Consider the following 19,169-nt stretch of genomic DNA (forward strand, 5'->3'; position numbering starts at 1 on the left):
TATAGAAGTATAGAAATAGGCAAATGCATCACTCAGAGATTAGGGTCAACCAGTAGATCATGCTGACCTGTGTTGGTGCCCTTTCATATTTTGCATCTTGCTCGGTGAAATCGTCAACACAAGATAATAAATCTGGAACTAATAAATGGCCTGGAAACAGGACTTTGAGTTGATTACATGTTGTTTGCAACTTTTCAATAGATTTTGCAATAAAAACTTATTTTCCAGTATTTTCAGGAGAAAAACTATTCATAAAAATGCTGAGGACAGTAATGAAATACAGCCATGAGTTCATGTTTCCTATACAAATGTTCAATCTTCAATTAATTTGAATGACTACAGAGATCACAATTTCTAAGTTTCCTAAAAAGTGTTCCAGAGTAGAAAAGCACATCTGGTGTCACTCAGCTCTCAAAAGATCAGCCAGTGATTGCTCTACAGAGAAGAGCGTGACCTGCCAGGAGCAATCCCATCATCCGTAAAGGAATCCTCTACAGATTTCAGTAGCTTCCAAGGGGGTAAATTATTTTTCCTCCTCTGGTCCCTGTGTCTCCTGCATTGCCTTCAGAGCTGGTAGCTCACAGCATGCTCAGAAATATCCATAACTGTGAACCAGCGTAAGAACTGAGCAACACAAATATTTATGTTGACCTTGTCAAAACACAGGGAGAGAGAGATATAAAGACACGGCAGACTTCCTGAATTATTCTCATCTTTCTGAGAAATGCAAAAAAGCCTTGCTGTCTGGTAGCCTTTGAAATTTCACCACAAGAAAGCCTAGTGTCTAGAGATTTGCCTGTTTTCCTTTGTTGTGTGGAATTCAGCCATATTGTAGTTGCATTTATTCATAACAAAATCAGCATTTTTCCTTCGTGGCTGATTCTCAAGAAAACTGTGAGCCTTCTACAGTGTTGGAGTATGAATCTGCATCTATATGTATTCTTGCTTTACAGAGCGGGGCCCCTGCCAGTAAAAACACACTGGCAGTAGTTCAGAGACATAAAAGAGTGGCTAAAAGGGGAAAGACAAGATCTCTCTGTAAACTCACCTGTGCCTACCACATCAGCCTCAGCAGCAGAGCGCTTCTCAACACCTGGCTGGCTGTGGCCGACACACACTTCCTGCTAGTGGTTAATATTAGCTCTAGCTCTGCTCTCTGCTGCGGCGCTGAAGACGTGGTTGAAGCTGTGGTGCTGGTACATAGTACAGAGACTGATGCAATACATTGTGGGATTCTTGGCATCCCACAAAAAAGGAGGAATCCATGGGAGCAGCAAATTAAAAAACCAAGCAAACAAGCAAAGATGTAGGAAAAGAAAGCAACTTTCTTCCCTCAGTAAAAAAACACTAATCCATAGGAAACAGCATATTAAAAACAACAACAAACAAACAAGAGGCAACACTCAGAAGCAAATTACTTTGTTGCAAATCAAGTCTTTAAAAAGTTAGTAATACCAGATTTATGACTGCATCTGCAACCTCCACTGAATTCTTCTTGGTTGTAGATATTTACTATACATTTTTTCGTATTGCTACCTATTCTTTCCTTATTGTTACCTATAAGGACAAATAGAGAGGAAAAATGTTGACAGCGGCCACTTAGCCAGGCAGTGGTAGAGGTCAACCTATGCCATAATTCTCCCAGTAATAGAGCTGGTGCTTAGTCTACTGCTCTGATGTCATCATGGAGGTGCTTTAACAAAATTGTCAATATGTTAATTGCAGAATTACAGAATGGCTGAGGTTGGAAGGGACCTCTGAAGATCATCTAGTCCAACCCTCCTGTCGAGCAGGATCACCTAGAGCACATTGCACAGGATGGCATCCAGGTGGGTTTTCAATATCTCCAGAGAAGCAGAATCCACAACCTCTCTGGATGACCTGTCCCAGTGCTCTGTCATCTCACAGTAAAGAAGTGCCCCCTCATATTGAGCCAGAACCTCCTGTGCTTCAGTTTGTGTCCGTTGCCTCTCGTCCTGTCACTGGGCACAACTGAAACTGCTCCATCCCCTCGACACCCTCCCCTCAGATATTTATACACATTGTCTCCCCTCAGTCTTCTTTCTTCCAGGCTAAACAGGCTCAGCTCTCTCAGCCTGTCCTCATACAACAGGTGCTTCAGTCCCCTAATCATCTTAGTAGCACTCTTCTGAACTTGCTCCAGTAGTTCCATGTCCCTCGTATACTGGGGAGCCCAGAACTGAACACAATACTCCAGGTATAGCCTCACCAGAGCTGAGGGGCAGAATCACCTCCCTTGACCTGCTGGCAACACTCTTCCGAATGCACCCCAGGATACCATTGGCCTTCTTGGCCACAAGGGCAGGTCAGCCCTCAGCCTGTACTGGTACATGAGGTTATTCCTACCCAGGTGCAGGACCCTGTACTTGCCCGTGTTGAACTTCATGAGGTTCCTCTCGGCCCATCTCTCCAGCCTGTCGAGGTCCCTCTGAATGGCAGCACAGCCCTCTGGGGTATCAGTCACTCCTCCTAGCTTTGTGTCCTCAGCAAACTTGCTGAGGGTGCACTCCATTCCATCGTCCAGTTTGTTGATGCATACGTTGAACAACACTGGACTGAGTACTGACCCCTGGGGAACACCACTAGCTGCAGGCCTCCAGCTGGATTCTGCACCACTAAGCACAACCCTCTGAGCTCTTCCATCCAGCCAATTGCCTATCCACCTCACCATCCACTCATCTAGGCCACGCTTCCTGAGCTTGTCTGTGAGGATGCTATGGGAGACGGTGTCGAAAGCCATGCTGAAGTCAAATTAGACCACATCCACCGCTCTCCCCTCATCTACCCAGCTAGTCATCTCATCATAGAAGGCTATCAAATTAGTTAAACATGATTTCCTCTTGTTCAATCCACGCTGAATACTCCTGATCACCTGCACTTGTTTTTATTTTATATTTATTTATTTACTTATTGATATTCACAGATAAGTCTGTCCGTACATTAGGACTCCCCTGCTGAAGTTTCAAACTCTTTTAATCATTTGTTCAGCATTACCCAGAAATGGAAGCAGTGAAGTTTGCCTATAAACGTGTAGCTTGCAACCATAAGTGCACTAAAATGAGTTAAAAGAAAGAACATTAAGTGTTATCAGGAATAGCATTGGATCTTATTTATGAAGATTGCATCAGAACATCAGGAAAAAGGGAAAGGAAAAAAAAAAAGGAAAAGAAAAGGAAAAAAAAAGAAAAGAAAAATAAGAAAGAAAAAAAAACAGATGGTTTTAGTTAAAAGTCCATTTGGTAACTAAAGGCAACAAGTGGAAATAATTTAAAAATAAGAGTAACAAATGAGAGGGATGGAAATCTGCTTTGTGATTTCTCTGCATTTAAGCAATTGATAAGGGAAGCTGAAGACAACAGACGCTATCCAGAGCTGGCAAGACCAAAGACAGGAAGAGAGTTTTTTTTAAGTATATCAGGAACAAATTAAATGATAGTAGCAATAGTAGTAGCGTGCTTCTAATCTATGTTTGGAAACAAGCAGAATGATACGTGATCACATGTTGTTGATAGTCTACTTTCTGAGCCTTTAGTGGCTCAGGAGGACATGAAACAACTCTTTTTGAAATCAGCAGGCCTGGATAACTTTGACTAGGGCATCTTAAAGTGAAGCTGATGCAGTCTCTGGTTTCCTGGTGTTTCCTTTTAGTTTTACAATAATGGGGAAATTACAGATGACTGGGAAAATGTTAATTCTTTGCCAATATTTTCTGAGAACAAACAAGACAATGCAAAGGTAGGCTGAAAGCTAACCAGCCATTTGTATCAAAAAGAGACATCTCCATAAATCAATGGAGGTTAAACACTAGGACTACAATTAATGACATGTTGATACGGAAACAGCTCTTATCTAACAAAACTGACATTTGCATATGCCAGAAAACTGACTGATTAAAGAGAATGTATAGCTTGAATATACTCAAGAAATGTTTGCAAAGGCTTTTAGTAGCACATAATATTCTACATAAAATAAAATGTGCTCTTTACAATATCAAAGTACATTTTTGAATGGATTAAAGAACCATTTTCCTGATGGCTATTGAACTTTTTTTTTTTTTCCATAAGTGGACTTTGTCAAGCAATAGGTCTTCTTTCACAGAGATTTGTAAAAAGAAAAAAAGATCCAATTTATTTCTCAGTAAAATGGGGTTGAATTTAAAGTTTCCAAATCACACAAAGTTTGGCAGACTAGTAAATTATCCAGCCATGGCTGGATGCTTTTCAAGATGACCCTTTAACGTGAACTGATTGAAGACAACTGGGTGATATTTGTGACTTGCAATTCACAGGAAACAAGGAAGGCCATCTTAAATCCTGTAAAAGTAGTCATTTTTTTGTTGGTGCTGCTGATAATGCACAAAGTATTTATGTTACCATTGTGGAGGATTTACCCTGCTGGGCAGCTGAGCTCCACCACACCATTCTCTCACCCCCCCTCCTCAAAATGAAAGGGGAGAAAATATGATGGAAAGGGCTCAAGGGTTGAGATAAGGACAGGGAGATCACTCAGTAATTGTCATCAATGGCAAACCAAATTCAGCATAAGGAGATTAATATAATTTATTGACTATTGCTAACAAGCTAGAACAGTGAGAAACCAACAGCAAACTAAAAACACGTTCCCCCATCCATCCTCTTCTGCAGGGGAATGGAGAATGGGGGCTGCTGTCAGTCCCTGACGCTTCGTCTCCACCACTCCTTCACGGTCCCTCTCTGCCCCTGCTCCCCGTTGGGTCCCTTTCACAGGATGCCGTCCTTCCCGAACTGAGCCTGCGGGGGCTGCCCACAGGCAGCAACTCTTCAACAACTGCTCCCACACGGCTCTGTCCCACGGGGTCCATCCCCCAGGAGCAAACTGCTCCAGCACGGGTCCCCCACGGGCGGCAGCTCCCCCCAGACCCCCTGCTCCTGCGTGGGCTCCTCTCCACGGGCTGCAGCTCTGCCCCGGAACCTGCTTCTGCAAGAAGAAAGATATATGAGAGCTCCTCCATTTTTTTTTTCTCTTCTCTTTTCAGTCTGTCTGTCTTAGTTTAATGGTGGCAGTCCGGCATGTCAAACCAGGATGGTCCGTCAGACCTTAGTGTATGCATCTAACATTGCATATCCATCAGCGCTGCACTTGAACCACGTAGCAAATTTCCTACTAAAAATAGATAGATAAGTAAATAAGTAGATAATATAAAGAAACAGACAAAACAAACAAATGAAAAACCCTATGCACTTCCATGGAAGAATGACTACTGCAGATTCTTGTAGAATTCAGTGAGTGGGTTTGTCATCATGTAGTGTACGTCTCTGCAAGAAGTCCATGACCAAACAAACCCAGGCTCCCTTTATGGTCAATGGAAAGCCATTCAGTACTGTAGGAGTTTAGGAAGTGGTTTCATCTCCTGAAGCATACCTATATGTGGGTAGATAAACTGAACCATAAGCTCCACTGACTCAACTGGCTATCATGGGAGGCCAGACAGCCAGCTCAGGTCTACCTCCTATAATGGCATATTTGATGAATCCTACCTTTCGTGGTCTCACAGATCTTCCCTTAATGCTATTGCTGAAGACTTTGCTGTAGGTAGCATATAGAGCCAAACTGAATGTAGTGCTATGGCATATGTTGCTATGTCTGTTACTTCATTAAATTAGATATCTCTCTCTCTCTCTCTGTCTGACACAGCCAAACAAACCATTTCAACACATGCAGAGGACTTCATCACATTAGAAACTTTGGCCATGCTGGGGGAAGAAGGGCTTATATTTCAATCATTGCACTATCTGTCTCAGCTAAGAAGTTATTTAAAAATTAAACTTTCTACCTTCACACAGCTCTACCTGACACTTGTTTCTTTCTCCACTCGTCTGATCATGAAGTTAAGGATTTACACTCAGAATTCCTGCCAAATGCACATGACAATGTGATGATGTAATATAATTTCCTCTCCATGGCCCATATGTGCTAAGGCAGAGACTATGCAGATAAGCTGTATTTATGGGACAGTGACAATGTTTCCTAAAACGAAGCAATATTTTTCTGCTTGTGCCAGGCTCTATGTCATTACCACATCTTTCAAGCAGTATTTCCCTAATCTCATGATTAGTAGGGCGAATGTGAGTGAGTGCTTCAAGGGACTAACTACTCTCAGTCAGAGCCAGTCATAGCAAAACTCCATCACATTTCATTCATGTTTACAAAGAGAGAATACAGCAATCACATAATCTATGGTTGATCTTAGATATTTAGCTCTGCTACATGTGCTCAGACCCACCTGAGAGGCCTCTGTCAATCAGGCAACATTCTTTTCTACCAGTGCAGCTGGAGGAAGGCTTTGCCTGGTTCCCAAGTGTGAGGTCACAATCCTGCATAGGGGGACAAGACCAAAAGTTTGTGAGTCCTGGTTCAAGTCCCAGGGACTGCTGAGAAAAGAGTGTTTTGCTGCTGTCTCCAGTGCTGTTTCCTGTCAGCTACTCTACAGTAGGTATGAAAATCATAGAGCAAACAGAAAGAATAGACTGAGGATTTGGTGTGTAAGTCTCTTCTGAGACCTTAGCCTTCCTGCATGTGCAGTTCAGTCTCCAGAGATAGGTTAGGTAATCAACTTCAGTCTTAAAAAACACGTAAGCAAACATCATCTGTTGTGATCTATCTCTAACCTTGAGCCCACCTCAGTGATGTCCAAAAATCCCTTTCAGTATTCTGCCTGTGATTTTAAGGATGTCTTTTATGCAACAAAACTACTCTGTAAATGGCAGATTCTTCAGGGCACTCCAAATCTTTAATGTTGCTCTGGGGAAGCAGAGCAATTATAAATTGCTTTAGCTTGCTTTGTAGCTGCTTTGTGTCTCTGGGGTAGTGCAAATTATTTGACACATTTTCTCTTGCAAAGCCTATGGCATACTAACGGTAGGTGTAAGAGTAAATATTCTCTCCTGGGAGAAGGCAACAGAAACAATCATGCCTGGAAAGCTTCTATTGCACTGATGGGCACTGGGCATAGTATTAGCTGTGGAAGCAGGAATATATATTTTATAGAGTTTTCCAAATAATTTGCCAAATGTCTCACTTTAGGTAAGAATGGGTACAGAAATGCTACTCGATGTGTGAGGACTAGCACGTGTGTGGTTTAAGGGATAAGCTGTGGAAAAAACTGTTTCATCAGGAGCTAGATTTGGGACTTAAATGCCCACTACAACTCCTTGTTCCATGCTGTAATAGGATTTCACATTTCTTGAGCCTGCAGCCCAAGATCACAAAAAGTTCATGCATATGAAACATCTGTTTTATCATTCATGACAATAACTCAAACAACAGATAATTTTCTCCAGCACTTCCTTCACCGTGCTTCTCCATAGGAAAGTACAGTGGAAACAGCTATACCTCAGTAAGCATATCCCACATGCAGCTCCCAGGAATGCTTAAAGAGGAGATGGCAAAAGAAATGCAGGCTTTGGGCTTTTTGGTACGTGTGCTGCCATTTTGACTTTTTCTAAAGCAGACCTTTATAGAAAAGCCAGGAGAGGATTCATGGACATCAATATATCTAATATCTTATTCCTTTTCAGAATTTCTCCTCTTTCTGTTTTCAAGAAGAGTGTGTAAATAAGGGGCATGAATAATTCAACACAATGGGTTGATAGCTGTTGCCATTCGATGGCACAACTCTTTCTTAGGCATCTGGTTCTCCAGACAAGTGTAACACTGAGTTTACTCTTCAGTTTCCTCACAGAAACAATGATCTTACAACTTTTTTTTCTTTGTAACTTCATCCTAGTGAGAATGAGTTGGTAAATGATCCCAGTTCCCCCAGTTTCCAGACTGGAGGTGAAACACAGCCTGTGCTGGTAACGGCTGGCAATTACATACATCAGATAGATGGTCCACGAGGACATGCAAGAGATAGAAACTAGGTCAGTTTACTAAGGATGCAGATAAAAGAATTGCTGGAACATGTATGGACAAAATCATAAAGCCTAAAGCAAAAAATAAACAACTGGCAAGGGACATGAGAGGTAACAGAGAGTGTCCTATTAATATTTCAGCAGAGAGGAAGACCAAGGGAGAAGCTGGTCCTCCACTTAGTGAGAAAGGAAACCTAATAACGCCTAGAGGGCTGAAGAGGTTAATGCCTTTCACATCTCAGCCTTCACTAAAACATGCTATGAGCCAATGACTAATACACTAACACCCATGAGTGGGAAGAAAGAATTCAGCCTACAATAAGCAAAAGGCAGACTAAGGGTGTTCTTTGAAAAGATGGAATTTTTGTTCAAATCAGAGAACTGGCTACAGCCAGCCAGCCACCATCTTGAAGAATATGTGAGGCTTAAGAGAGAAAAAGGTAGACATGGGACTGTTGATGCAGAGGAAAAAGAAGTGCTAAGAAATTATTAACCTATCAGTCTACCTTTGACGCCTAAAAACATATTGATACAAAAAGTAGAACAGACCATTTCCAAATACTTTAAGATCAGAACGAGCTTGGCAACACCAAGCATATGTTGTTTTGAAACAAAACATGGTTAGAAGAATGCTAGATCTGTGACAGAACTTGAGGATATGGGAGACAGAGTATGTGCCACAGAAGATGACGAAGTTGCTGTGATGTGATTTGACCACGGTAAAACTTCTGGCACTGTCTTACATGAAATTTGCCAAAATGAGTTGGGAATTTAGGCCAGATTAAAATACATTAGTGTGGTGGTTATCTGGTAGGAGAGTTATCCTTGAGGGGGGGGGGAGGTGATATCCATGCTGCTCTCTTGCTCTGGAAGAATATCTGGAGTGGGGCTTCTGGGATCTTTCAAAATCTTCCTTTGTGAGCTACATCTGCTGATTATGCAAGTCTGGGTTTAAAAAACAAAACGAAACTGGAGATAGCCTGTGAAAGAGTCATTTCACAGGGGAGTTCAGGACAATACTAGGCATGGGGTTGGCTCAGGATCCTCAGTTGTGTTGGCAACACTGGCTTTTTTTTTTCCTCTGAGGCTAAGGAAACAGGATTAACCTGCCTTTGCCATAGGAAGACTAACACAGGGAAATAAGAGCAGGGAAGAGAAGTAAGGTCTTGCATGTGTGTAAACAGGAGGTCTTCTAGTCCCAGTGATATTCCAGGTTTTGGGCAGCTCAGAAATTAAAGCAGGGTAGTAGAGATGATCAGGGAGCTGGAAATTGTGATGCCCAAGCAAAGAGTGGCAGAATCAGGAAAGGAGAGAAGGCTGCAGCAGAGAAAATTATTGTTGTCTTGAAACAGGTTAAATGCTTCAATAAAAAGGAAAGAAATAATTCTTCCCTTTTGTCCAAGGAATAGTGGACTTATGCTGCAGCAAGAGACATTTAAGTCAGACATTAGGCTTAATGTTCTGACTCTGAGAACAGTGAAGGCCTGGAGTAATTTGCTGGAGGGTGGCTGGAGGGAAGAGCCTTGATCCCTGGAGGCTATTAAGACAAGGTTAGACAAACATCTGTCAGGAAGAGTTTAGTTAATATGGTTTGCGCCTTGGAGCAAGGGAGGAACAGGAGGTCCTAATGTGTCTCTTCCAGTCCTTCTTTGCCTCTGACTGTGCCTCAGACATATTCCCTTGCCTCCCTCCCTCTCACATTACCCTTCTGCAGCTTCTGCATCCACTTGCTAGAGGCTCAGTGCCTTAGCCTTGCAAATAGCCCAGGTCTTTCCCTGCTCCAACAGCCAACAAGCCTGGGGTCCTGAAGAAGGAGAGAGGTTGTAGTGACTCCCACCCATGGAGGTCCCTTGCCAGAAGCTGGACTCCAGCACTGCACTGATCCCTATGGGATGCAAGCCCTCTCTATCACCTGGCTGGACACATCCCCTAGGTACATCTGATCCAGCATGTGATGAATGAATAAAGCTAAGAGACTTTTAACACATTAAAGATTTCCTAATTTGGACACCTTACTTCTGGTCTCAGCAGCCACCTTGAGGCCTGAAATGGATCAGAGATTTTTTTCTTGAGGTGCCTCTGGGAAGTGACACATGATGGGGACAACACTCCCCTCTCTGCAAAGAGAAAGGTGGCTTTCCTGGGAGACCCCTCACCTTCATGGCCAGCAACAACTTGAAGTAACTGAAAATAAAGAAAACTAGCTACCTACAAGGGTATTCAGGTGTGGGGGTGAGCTGTGCATTTTCCTGGCTCCATGCTGATTCCTGCTCAGTGAGGTGCTGGGAGTGCAGCCAGCCAGTCACTCATGGGCTGCCACTAGGAGGTAAGGACATCGTGGCAGAGAGATGCATTTGAGACTGAAAAGGTAAACAGATCAGGTTGAAAAAGGCAGCAGAAAAAAAATATTACCAAATCGAGCTGGAATTTAATGGTCAAAAATGACCACTGTTGCTTGAAATTCCAGGTTCTTCCTTTAAAGCTGAGCACTTGCACTTGTTCTGAGAGGTGTTCCTGTGAGGTGCCCCAAAGGACAAGTATGAGATGTGTGGGCCACGTTGTGATAAACAGAATGGAGGTCAGGGAGTGAGAGTGGGAATGATGGAGAGCAGCCCCCATGGAGCTGAAGACCCCTGTGGGAAGAGGCAGGACAGCTTCACTGAAGCTAAAATAGTTCCTACTGTATTGTAGACTGAAGGGATTGAAACTGTGTTATGATAGACTCTAAACAACAGTCCTTAGCTCTGCAAACCTATCGACTATAGCTGATGACCCAGCAGAAAGGAACAACTGTCTCAAGTAGGACTGGAGTAGGAACAGAGTGAGAAAGGCCCTTTGATTCACTACTCAGTCCCCAAAGTCCATGGCCTGTGATATCCAAAGTCAAGCTGGACCCTTCTGGACTGTGAGAGAGCAAACTTCTCCCTTGTCAGGTAAGGAGTAGGTATCATGACAGTATTAGGGCAGAAAATGAATTTGTGGAACATGGTGAACAGTTTTCATTTTTGGCATCTCACAGTGTTACTAACATCAAATTGAATTCCTACTTGTGAATAATAGGTGCAACCATCTCAGTAAAACTGGATGTTTTTCAAGGCAGATGGATGTACATTTCATTTTCAGCTTTCCTTTAAAACAAACAAACAAACAAACATGCTGGCTACATTTTTTTCCAGTTATGGAGTGTACAGATTTTACACTCTATTTTTATTTTATTTATTTATTTATTTTGGTGCTTAAAACCAGGAATAACTAATGCAGCCTCAGGAGCAGTCCTATGGATCCAACGTGGGGATCTTCTAATTCCTTCCCCATTCCTTTGCTGTGTCTGTCTCCCCCAGTGTCCTGAAACAAGTCCTCCTTCTCCAGATTCCCTTCAGGAAGCCTGTCCTGGCTGAATGTGTGCAGGCCAGAAGTTGCTTGTGGACTCAACAATTTCAGGCATGATTAAAGGGAGATGGACCAAAGCCATGTTAAAGAGAAAGAAGTACTGCCAGACCCTGTGAACCATTTTATTGCTTGATGTAAGAAGAAAAACATTTACTGTTTCCTTCGGTTGAGTGTTCCCAGGCCCACAAGAAAGCCACTCGCAGCCACAGGGGAACTGCCCGCTTCCTGCTCTTGGATCAAGGTAGACATCAACTGTTGGGCCTTGACCAACCCTTTTTCTGAGTGCGTGGGCTCAGGGCCTTCTTCCAGGGCAGCCAGTTCTGCTCCTTTTCCTCAGGTTGAAAGCAAGCCTGTATCATCCCATCTGCACCAAATGCTGACAGGAGAAAGATGTTGGATGAATAAGGCAAGAAGTAAACGGTGATTCTTCTCTGTGTTTGCCTCAGAAGAGGGTGGAAAGTTTTATCTCACAAGGCAGAGATGGAGCAAGGTGGACGTTGACCACAAAGGACAGAGCTGAGGGAAGTGACCTGCTCTCATACATTACCTCTTACGTCCCATTCCTTTTCTTTACCTCAGGACTGCCTTTTGGGTTGGCAAAGAATGATGTTCCCAGTGAAATCAGAAAACAAAACCGCGACGCTTCCAATTTAGTAAAACTGATTACTAATGCTAACAGGAATTGCAGTCAACACTCTCCGGGACATGAAATGTAGTTTATTATCTTCATTACCATCTCAGTAAAATACTTCAGATGCAATTATCAGTGGTAATAAAAACACTTATATCCTGAATGTTCACCATAGGTCTCTTCTCAGGTCTCCTCTAAAACAGTCCATATCAGAACCTCACTTTTATTCACCTTCCTGAGGCAGAACCTCTATATATACACTGTTAAATTACTCAGCCCTGACATTTTGAAAGAGTCCAGGTGAGAATTTGTGAGGGATATAATATTTTACTTCTGAAGGTGGTAGTGTGAAAGTGGATACCTTTGTTTTCGTCTGTTTAGGTTCTATAACCAAGACTGCATTCAGAAAAAATATTGATGTGTGCTGGGAGGAGAGGAGACTTAAAGTGCTGCTTGCAAAAATAAAAATAAAAACACAAGGACCTGAGAGCATGTGGACTGCCTGTGCCTAAAGTAAAAGTATTTTTGTGAGCACTACATCAATAAAGCCGCTTTCCCTGCAGATTTGTGTCTGATGGCTGACTGCAAACTCCAGCTGAAGTTGTTTTCCTGCTGTTGGTTGTCTGAGAGGTCTCAGCTGTGTGGCTTCTCTGACTTCTAATAGAGCATGAATAAACACTCTGCTTTTCCCAAAGGTGAGATGTTCCTACCTACAGCCTCTCTCTTCCTCAGTGCCTCTTTTCACAAAATGCACAGGAATGTGATCATTTGTGAGATTTTGATCTTTTTGTCAAGTTTGGCTTGATTTTGGCCAAGAGGCTCAAAAATTACCGGGAGGGGACAGAGACAGACATGAACACGTCTGAAGTGATTGCATAAGCTCCATTTCCCCAGGAAACCAGGACTGAAAGCCGCTGTGTTGAAAGAGAAACATTTACTAACCAAATACCAAAGGAAACTTTGAATAAAATGTTGCCAGAGTTAGAACATAGAATTTGGATACTCAGACCATAGAAGGAAAACAAGTACTTGAATGTTTCATGTTTAAGGCAGGTTGGATCTCTCAAGAGTCTGATCATAACTTTTGATAAGTAAATAAATGGAGACAAGTCATACAAATTTAAAAAAAAAAAATGACACATGGGCTAGAAGGTTAGATCTGCATTCCAACAGAAAAATCAAGCCCATCTGAGATAGGAGATTGTTGTGCTTTATAATCTTCATTCTTTTACACAATGCAATTTCATTGGTTTGTTTTATTCTTTTCTTTTTTTTTTTTTTTTCCAACCAGAGATACATAAAATGTAACCCAAACTTGGAAATGTGCTGACATGTTTATAGTGCTGGGAAGCCTCAGTGTGTGATTGAAAAGGTCAGATTTGATTCCAATCTTACTTAAACCCAACTGGGAGCAATGACACTGGTCACAGTGAATTTCCAGCAGGACTGAAGAGCTTTCCCTGCTCATGTGGCCAACTCCATCCCAAGGACTGGAGAATATTGCTACATTAGCAGAAGGAAAAAAGAAAAAGGCCCAGAGAAATGAATAGTTGTGTAATTTTGTGGTCGCTGATCTAGAGAATAGAAATACCGGCGTGTAAACATTATCCACAGTGGGTGAAGTCATTTCTTCGAGTGAGTCATAAAATTACTTGTCAAGACCATGATATGAAGCAGGCCAAACTATGGAGGGAGCAGACTGTGCCACTTCAGGAATGTGTGCTGTATTTGCCGGGATTCTTCATCCTTTTATCCTCTCTTAGTTTATTAGTCAATATATTTTCCTCTTTCTTCATGTGCTTCAAGGAGAACATCTGCAAGAGGCAAACCCAAAGGTTAATTCCTCCCCTGCACTTCTCGTATTTGTTCAAACAGTTGAACTAATATTTATGAATAATGCATTGCACCCATTAATGCCACAAATCAACTCTAAGGACTTCATTTTTATACCATCTGAGGCTCAGACTCAATATATGCTATTAATCCAGCTTCTTTTATTGGTTAGTGAATATTATGTTAATCTTTATTTCCAGAAAACAACTCTTCTACAGCAAGGATTTCTCAGAGCTTGTTCATACTTCTGGCAGGTTTGTGTTTCTCTGTGGCCTGTTCATTTTGGTTATTAATTATTCTTGGTGCTTGCCTTTTTTATTATGTTGTGGTTGTTTGTTTATTTTCTTTTTTCTTCTATTTTTTTTTAAAGTTTATATTAAGAAACCGATATTTATTTCAGAGCAGATATTGAGACACATGGAAAACATTGGGTGCCCTTAAGTGCTGTTGCCATTCTCATGAATGCCTGGTACTGGTTCAAAAACATCAAAATATAATTTTGCCCTCATATTGGCCACATAAATGTCCAACAGGAAATTATGAAAATTTAAGAATAGATGAACACAATAGTCAGGCCATTAATTTTGAGGGGAAGATCTAAGAGAAAAAAAAAAAAAAAGCCATGGAATTAAAGAAGAAAATAAAATATTTGAAGTTGCTTGCATCAGTCACTGAAGATCTGATATGACTCATATTTATAAATTGATAAAATGTTCTACACTGTCTTTAAATAGGAACTTAAAGAATGTAATATTTCAATGGCTCTTTTTTTTTTTTTTCACTACTGCCATTCAAACCCTAGATGTTTTCACTCACAGTGGAACAGCTCAACCCCTGTCAGCCAGATTAATACTGCTGAAATCAACAGTCACACAGATTGACACCAGCTGAAGAGCTGTCCTAATAGTCTGAGTCTATTTATGGGGGCTGAAACCACAGTCATGTCTCCCCGAAGGCAGTATTCTCACTTGAATATAAATGGTTTTGGCTGCATGAGTGAATTAAATATTGAGGGTTCCATTTTTCAGATTTGGCTGCAGGCTCTTTGGAGAAATAATCATTCAGTCCTGGAGTCCTGGAGTGCTGCCTCTCAGACTGGTTTACCTGAACCAAATTATATATATGTATTAGCTGTTGGGTCTATTATCAGCCTTAAATGTACATCAGCGTGGGGAAGGCAAACCACAGAACTGTGTGTGCTTGCTCAGAAATGGAAACCTGTGTTGAGTAACATTTCAAGGTATCACACTTCATGGTATTTTTGAAGGGGCTGAGGGAATCCACTAGTGGCTTTACCACATTCGCTCATCTCTACGCACAAAATACCAGCTGGTACCTTCTGCATCATGTTACCATGGCTGAACGGGACCAAAGGAGCTCTTGGATCTCTATCTGTATTGTGGTTCCTGTTCATTTTCATCTCTGGGAAGACTGCTTAAAAAGCAAAGAGTGATACTGCTGCTGTATTGCAGGTTCTTGCACTGTGTGGTGTCATATCATCCCCAAAGGCTGTGGAAATGAGATGCTCACCTGTGTTGAAGTGGGGCTGGCTGAGTGCTCAGACGCTTGATGCTATCAGGAGTCAGCTAAACCAGATGTTTTCACACTCTTGTTTCTCAAGCTCTTTTGATATTTCAAAGGCACAGGCTTTGAATGCAACAGGATGCAACTCTCCTTCCTATCACCTCAGTAATAATAACAACAGCAATAATAGAAAGTGCAGTTTGACTCCTGCATCTCGCTTCCCATTCCATAGCACGTCTTGAAGGTGGTGGTGTTGCCAGCCTTGCTGCTGTTCTCGGGCCCAGTGGAGCCTCTGCTGTCCTGCAGGTAAATCTTGTGTGAGGGGGGAACCTCCTCCCTCACCCTGCCTGAAACATGGGTACCCTGATAGAAGACTAACATAGCTACTTATTTGGCTTGTTTAAAATCCAGATTCATGACTCAATGACTCAGCCTTTACCTTTTATGAGTCAGGAAATTCCAAGGTACTCTTTTTTTTTTTTTTTTTTTTCCCCTTGGACTCACAGGCAGACTCTGATCTCATTTATTACAGGGTAAATCCACTACAGGCAAGGAGTTATTCCTGCCACATATTTGCAAGCAATAGCAGCATCCATCCTCCCTGAACCCTCTTTCTACTCTTAGTAGGTTCTGTGTTCTTTGGCTAGCTACAGCCCTCAGTAAAAGTGTCAGGCACATCACACAGCATAAAATAAATCAATCCATTTCCTAGTTTATTTAGTCTAAAAAGACTATAAAACATAGTCAAATTGAGAAGCATGTTTATGTGGCCAAGAGGGACATATTGAGGAAGGAGTGATATTAAAGTGCTGGGCTTACAGAATCAGAGCTGTTTTGCACTGGGGCATGCTACCTGTTTCCAGTTCACTGTGGATGTTTGCTGTGACTGCAGAGTGACGAATAGTTGCATTCACAGACACAATCTCCATGGAAAGTGAAAGGTAAAGAGACAAAAGTCATTAAAACTATAAAATTACTTCAAAAGCCAGAAAACCCATCAGACACTGCAAGTGAAAAGCAATGTGTCATCTTTGTTTTATTGAAGAGAAGATTCAGCAGTGATTTACTGCACCTTTGCAAATGTATTTGCTGGAAGGAGGCACAGAATTCTCATCAGCCAAGCAGACATTGGCAGAAAGATTAAACTAGCAAACAGACTGAAAATGCAAGACAAATTTTTAATAGTAAATGAAGCTGAAGTTACTGAAACATGAAGTAGATTTTCCATCACTTGAAGATCTTAAATTAAGCTTTAATTTTTGAACTACATGGAGCAGTGTCTTTAGAACCTACATTTATGGGGGTCAGTGCAAATCTCCCCAAGATTAAACCAGTGTGAGACACGACTGCAGAGATCTCTTTTAGCATTGTCATCCTTGGAAGGCACTGAGCCCAGGATGGACTGCTGCTATCCTTGAGTTAAACAAAAACCTAAACGTCCCTGTCACATGAGACAATGACATAACTGTACACCCAGTCACACCTGTAAGTGCACTGATTTGCCATATGCATACAGAAATCACTATTAGAGAGGCTGCTGAGGTAGCTGGATGTCTCAGCACCCTACTCTGGAGTTGCAGGTCCACTCCTTAATCCCTGTCTCATTCAAGCTGAGACAGAGCATCTGGCTTATGGTCACCACATGACAAAATCCCACAACTAACATGAGATGAGCTGTGGAGTTGCAAGAAGCCAGATGTCCACATCTCAAAGACTCGATCCTCACTGAAGCACTTGACCACAGCAATAGCTAAGGCATTCTCTAAGGGGAATGAAACATGAAGGGGAAGTGCTCCAAAGAGAATGAGATAACCAACTGCTTTGTGAAAACAGAAACCCCAAACACACACCCACACACACAGAAAAAAAAAAATCTTCAACACACTGCCATTTCTGGTGTCATTCATAAAGTGTCCTTTCCCTCAATTTTGAAGTCTGATAACCTTGGAGCTTTGAACTCTTTTTCCTTTTGCATTTGCAAAGCAGAGCTACTTTTGCTAAGACTGCTAGCAAAGGAAAGGAAAGTCTGAGCTCCAAGCCTGCAAGCACCACTTGTAAGAGGTAACAGTCATCCACTTTGCATCTGAGCCTATTGCCCTGCATGCTGTCGGCAGAGAGGGGTGAGAGAGAACTACAGAAATGGAGAGATGTGGAATGAATGAACAGAGGAGAAAGTGAGGAAAGAGGGAGAAGGATATAGAGGAAGGAGAACAGAAACAGCCCTGGAGGAACCTGACAGAACCTGACCTCCAGGGAGGTATGGCCATCTGGGAGGGGGCTGTGGTGGGCGTGAAGATGCTGGAGGAGCAAGAGAGGAGGCGACACTTCCTCTGGTTTGCAGCCAAGCTCTGGCTGGATCATTTCCCAGAGCAGCCAGATGTCCAGACTGTCCCAAGGAAAACTTGGTCCTGCTAGAGCTCCCTGGTCCGGCTGGTGTAAAACCATTAAGCTGCCCATCACAGTGGGAAGCGTGAAACGTGCTGCAAGGGTGCAAGCTACTGGAGTTTACGCATTCCTTGCTCTCCCCTCTCCACCCACCGTCAGCCATATATCCCTCAGAGCTCAGCAGGGTAGAAGACCCCACCACAGCACCAGCTCCCCCGCAGGGTTGGGATGGCTGCCTGGGGCTGTGAGGGACTCACCCCAACCGCAGCTGGCACACCTCAATCACAGGGGGTAGCCAAAGGTGAGCAGAGGTTCAGGCACTGGTTCATTTCTAGTTTGGCCACCAAAACACTCACCCACCCATCACTGCCCAGCCTGCCATGCAAAGTAGGAGGGTTTGTCTGCTTTTAAATTTTCCTTGATACCTCTTTTAGCCTAGATCTTGATTTTTTGTCTTGGGTTTGAGACATGTAATGCTGTTTAATATGATTTTTCTTTCCTTTGGGAGCACTCATTTTCCTTATCCTTAACTACTTCTGTTTAAGGGAGAGATGTTAAACTCTTTCAAATGCAGATTTAGAAGGGTGGGAGAAAGTAGTGTGCCTGAGTCCAGGTAAAAAGAGAAGAAAAAAAATCAGAGATGACACAGGTAAGATCCTTCTAACCAGACCAGGATATGCACTAAGGTGGATACAAGTGATCAGGGTTTAGCACTGTTTATGGTGGGGTTCGCACTCCTGTACCTGGGCAATATTCATTATCCCTGCTGCTGGCACAGGATAGAAATATCACGGCCCCGGAGCTGGCACAGACTCCAATACACACCACAAAAATCACAGAGGGGATACAAAGCATGGCAGGGGACAGTGTGCCCTTCCTTTTGGAAAAATAGGGTGCCCCGAGGAGCCAGCAGACCGCTTCCCATGGGATGTGCTCACAGGGCTAACCTCCTTCCACATTGCAAATGGGGCCCCTCCCTGTGAGCAATTACACACATCAAACATCTGGGGATATTTGTATAGATCTAAGCTCGTTAATCACAATCAGGAAAGCCTGGTTGAATGTTTCTTGTCCTAGATGAGTTTCAAGAGCCTGAATGCCACAGGCAGGCTCTGAGCCTTGGACCACTGCGCTGCAGCTTTCCCTTTAAGAGCCCTTTGGCTAAGGCGATGCTCTGAAATGCAGGAGGTGGGACAACACCACACACAAAAATGAAGAAGTGAAGGCAGGAAAAGTTTCTCCAGAGGAAAAATGCAGGGCTTGTCCTTCACCCTGACGTCAGATCTGTCTTTAATAAAATCCCCAAAGAGCCAAGAGAAAAAGGCAGAGTGCCTCGGCTAGGTTGCCAGTTGAGGATTGCTCTACGTTCCCCAAAGTGGTGTTTTTGTTCATAACGGCTCTAAATCTGGGTTCAATCAATGCATTTAATCCCGGCTTCCAGGGATGAGGTGGCTTTTGCCCTGGATTCTAGCAACAAGCAGCATTTTGCAGGT

The 19,169-nt window shown here is 42.7% G+C and overlaps 1 protein-coding gene across 2 annotated transcripts in view; it reads left to right on the top strand.

Annotated features, from left to right (window-relative positions):
- Positions 1-18,884: 18,884 nt before the first annotated feature.
- CCN4 (cellular communication network factor 4) overlaps positions 18,885-19,169 on the top strand; it is a 35,953-nt gene continuing 35,668 nt past the window's right edge. Inside the window, exon 1 of one of the 2 annotated variants that reach the window (XM_035561703.2) lies at positions 18,885-19,167. In XM_035561703.2, the coding sequence (XP_035417596.1) occupies positions 19,120-19,167 (48 nt within the window). In that variant the 5' untranslated portion in view covers positions 18,885-19,119. The remainder of the gene's footprint in view (positions 19,168-19,169) is intronic. The other variant, XM_035561702.2, reaches the window with a different exon arrangement.

This window comes from Cygnus atratus, chromosome 2, assembly GCF_013377495.2.
Source record: "Cygnus atratus isolate AKBS03 ecotype Queensland, Australia chromosome 2, CAtr_DNAZoo_HiC_assembly, whole genome shotgun sequence".
In the NCBI taxonomy this organism is placed as follows: Eukaryota; Metazoa; Chordata; class Aves; order Anseriformes; family Anatidae; genus Cygnus; species Cygnus atratus.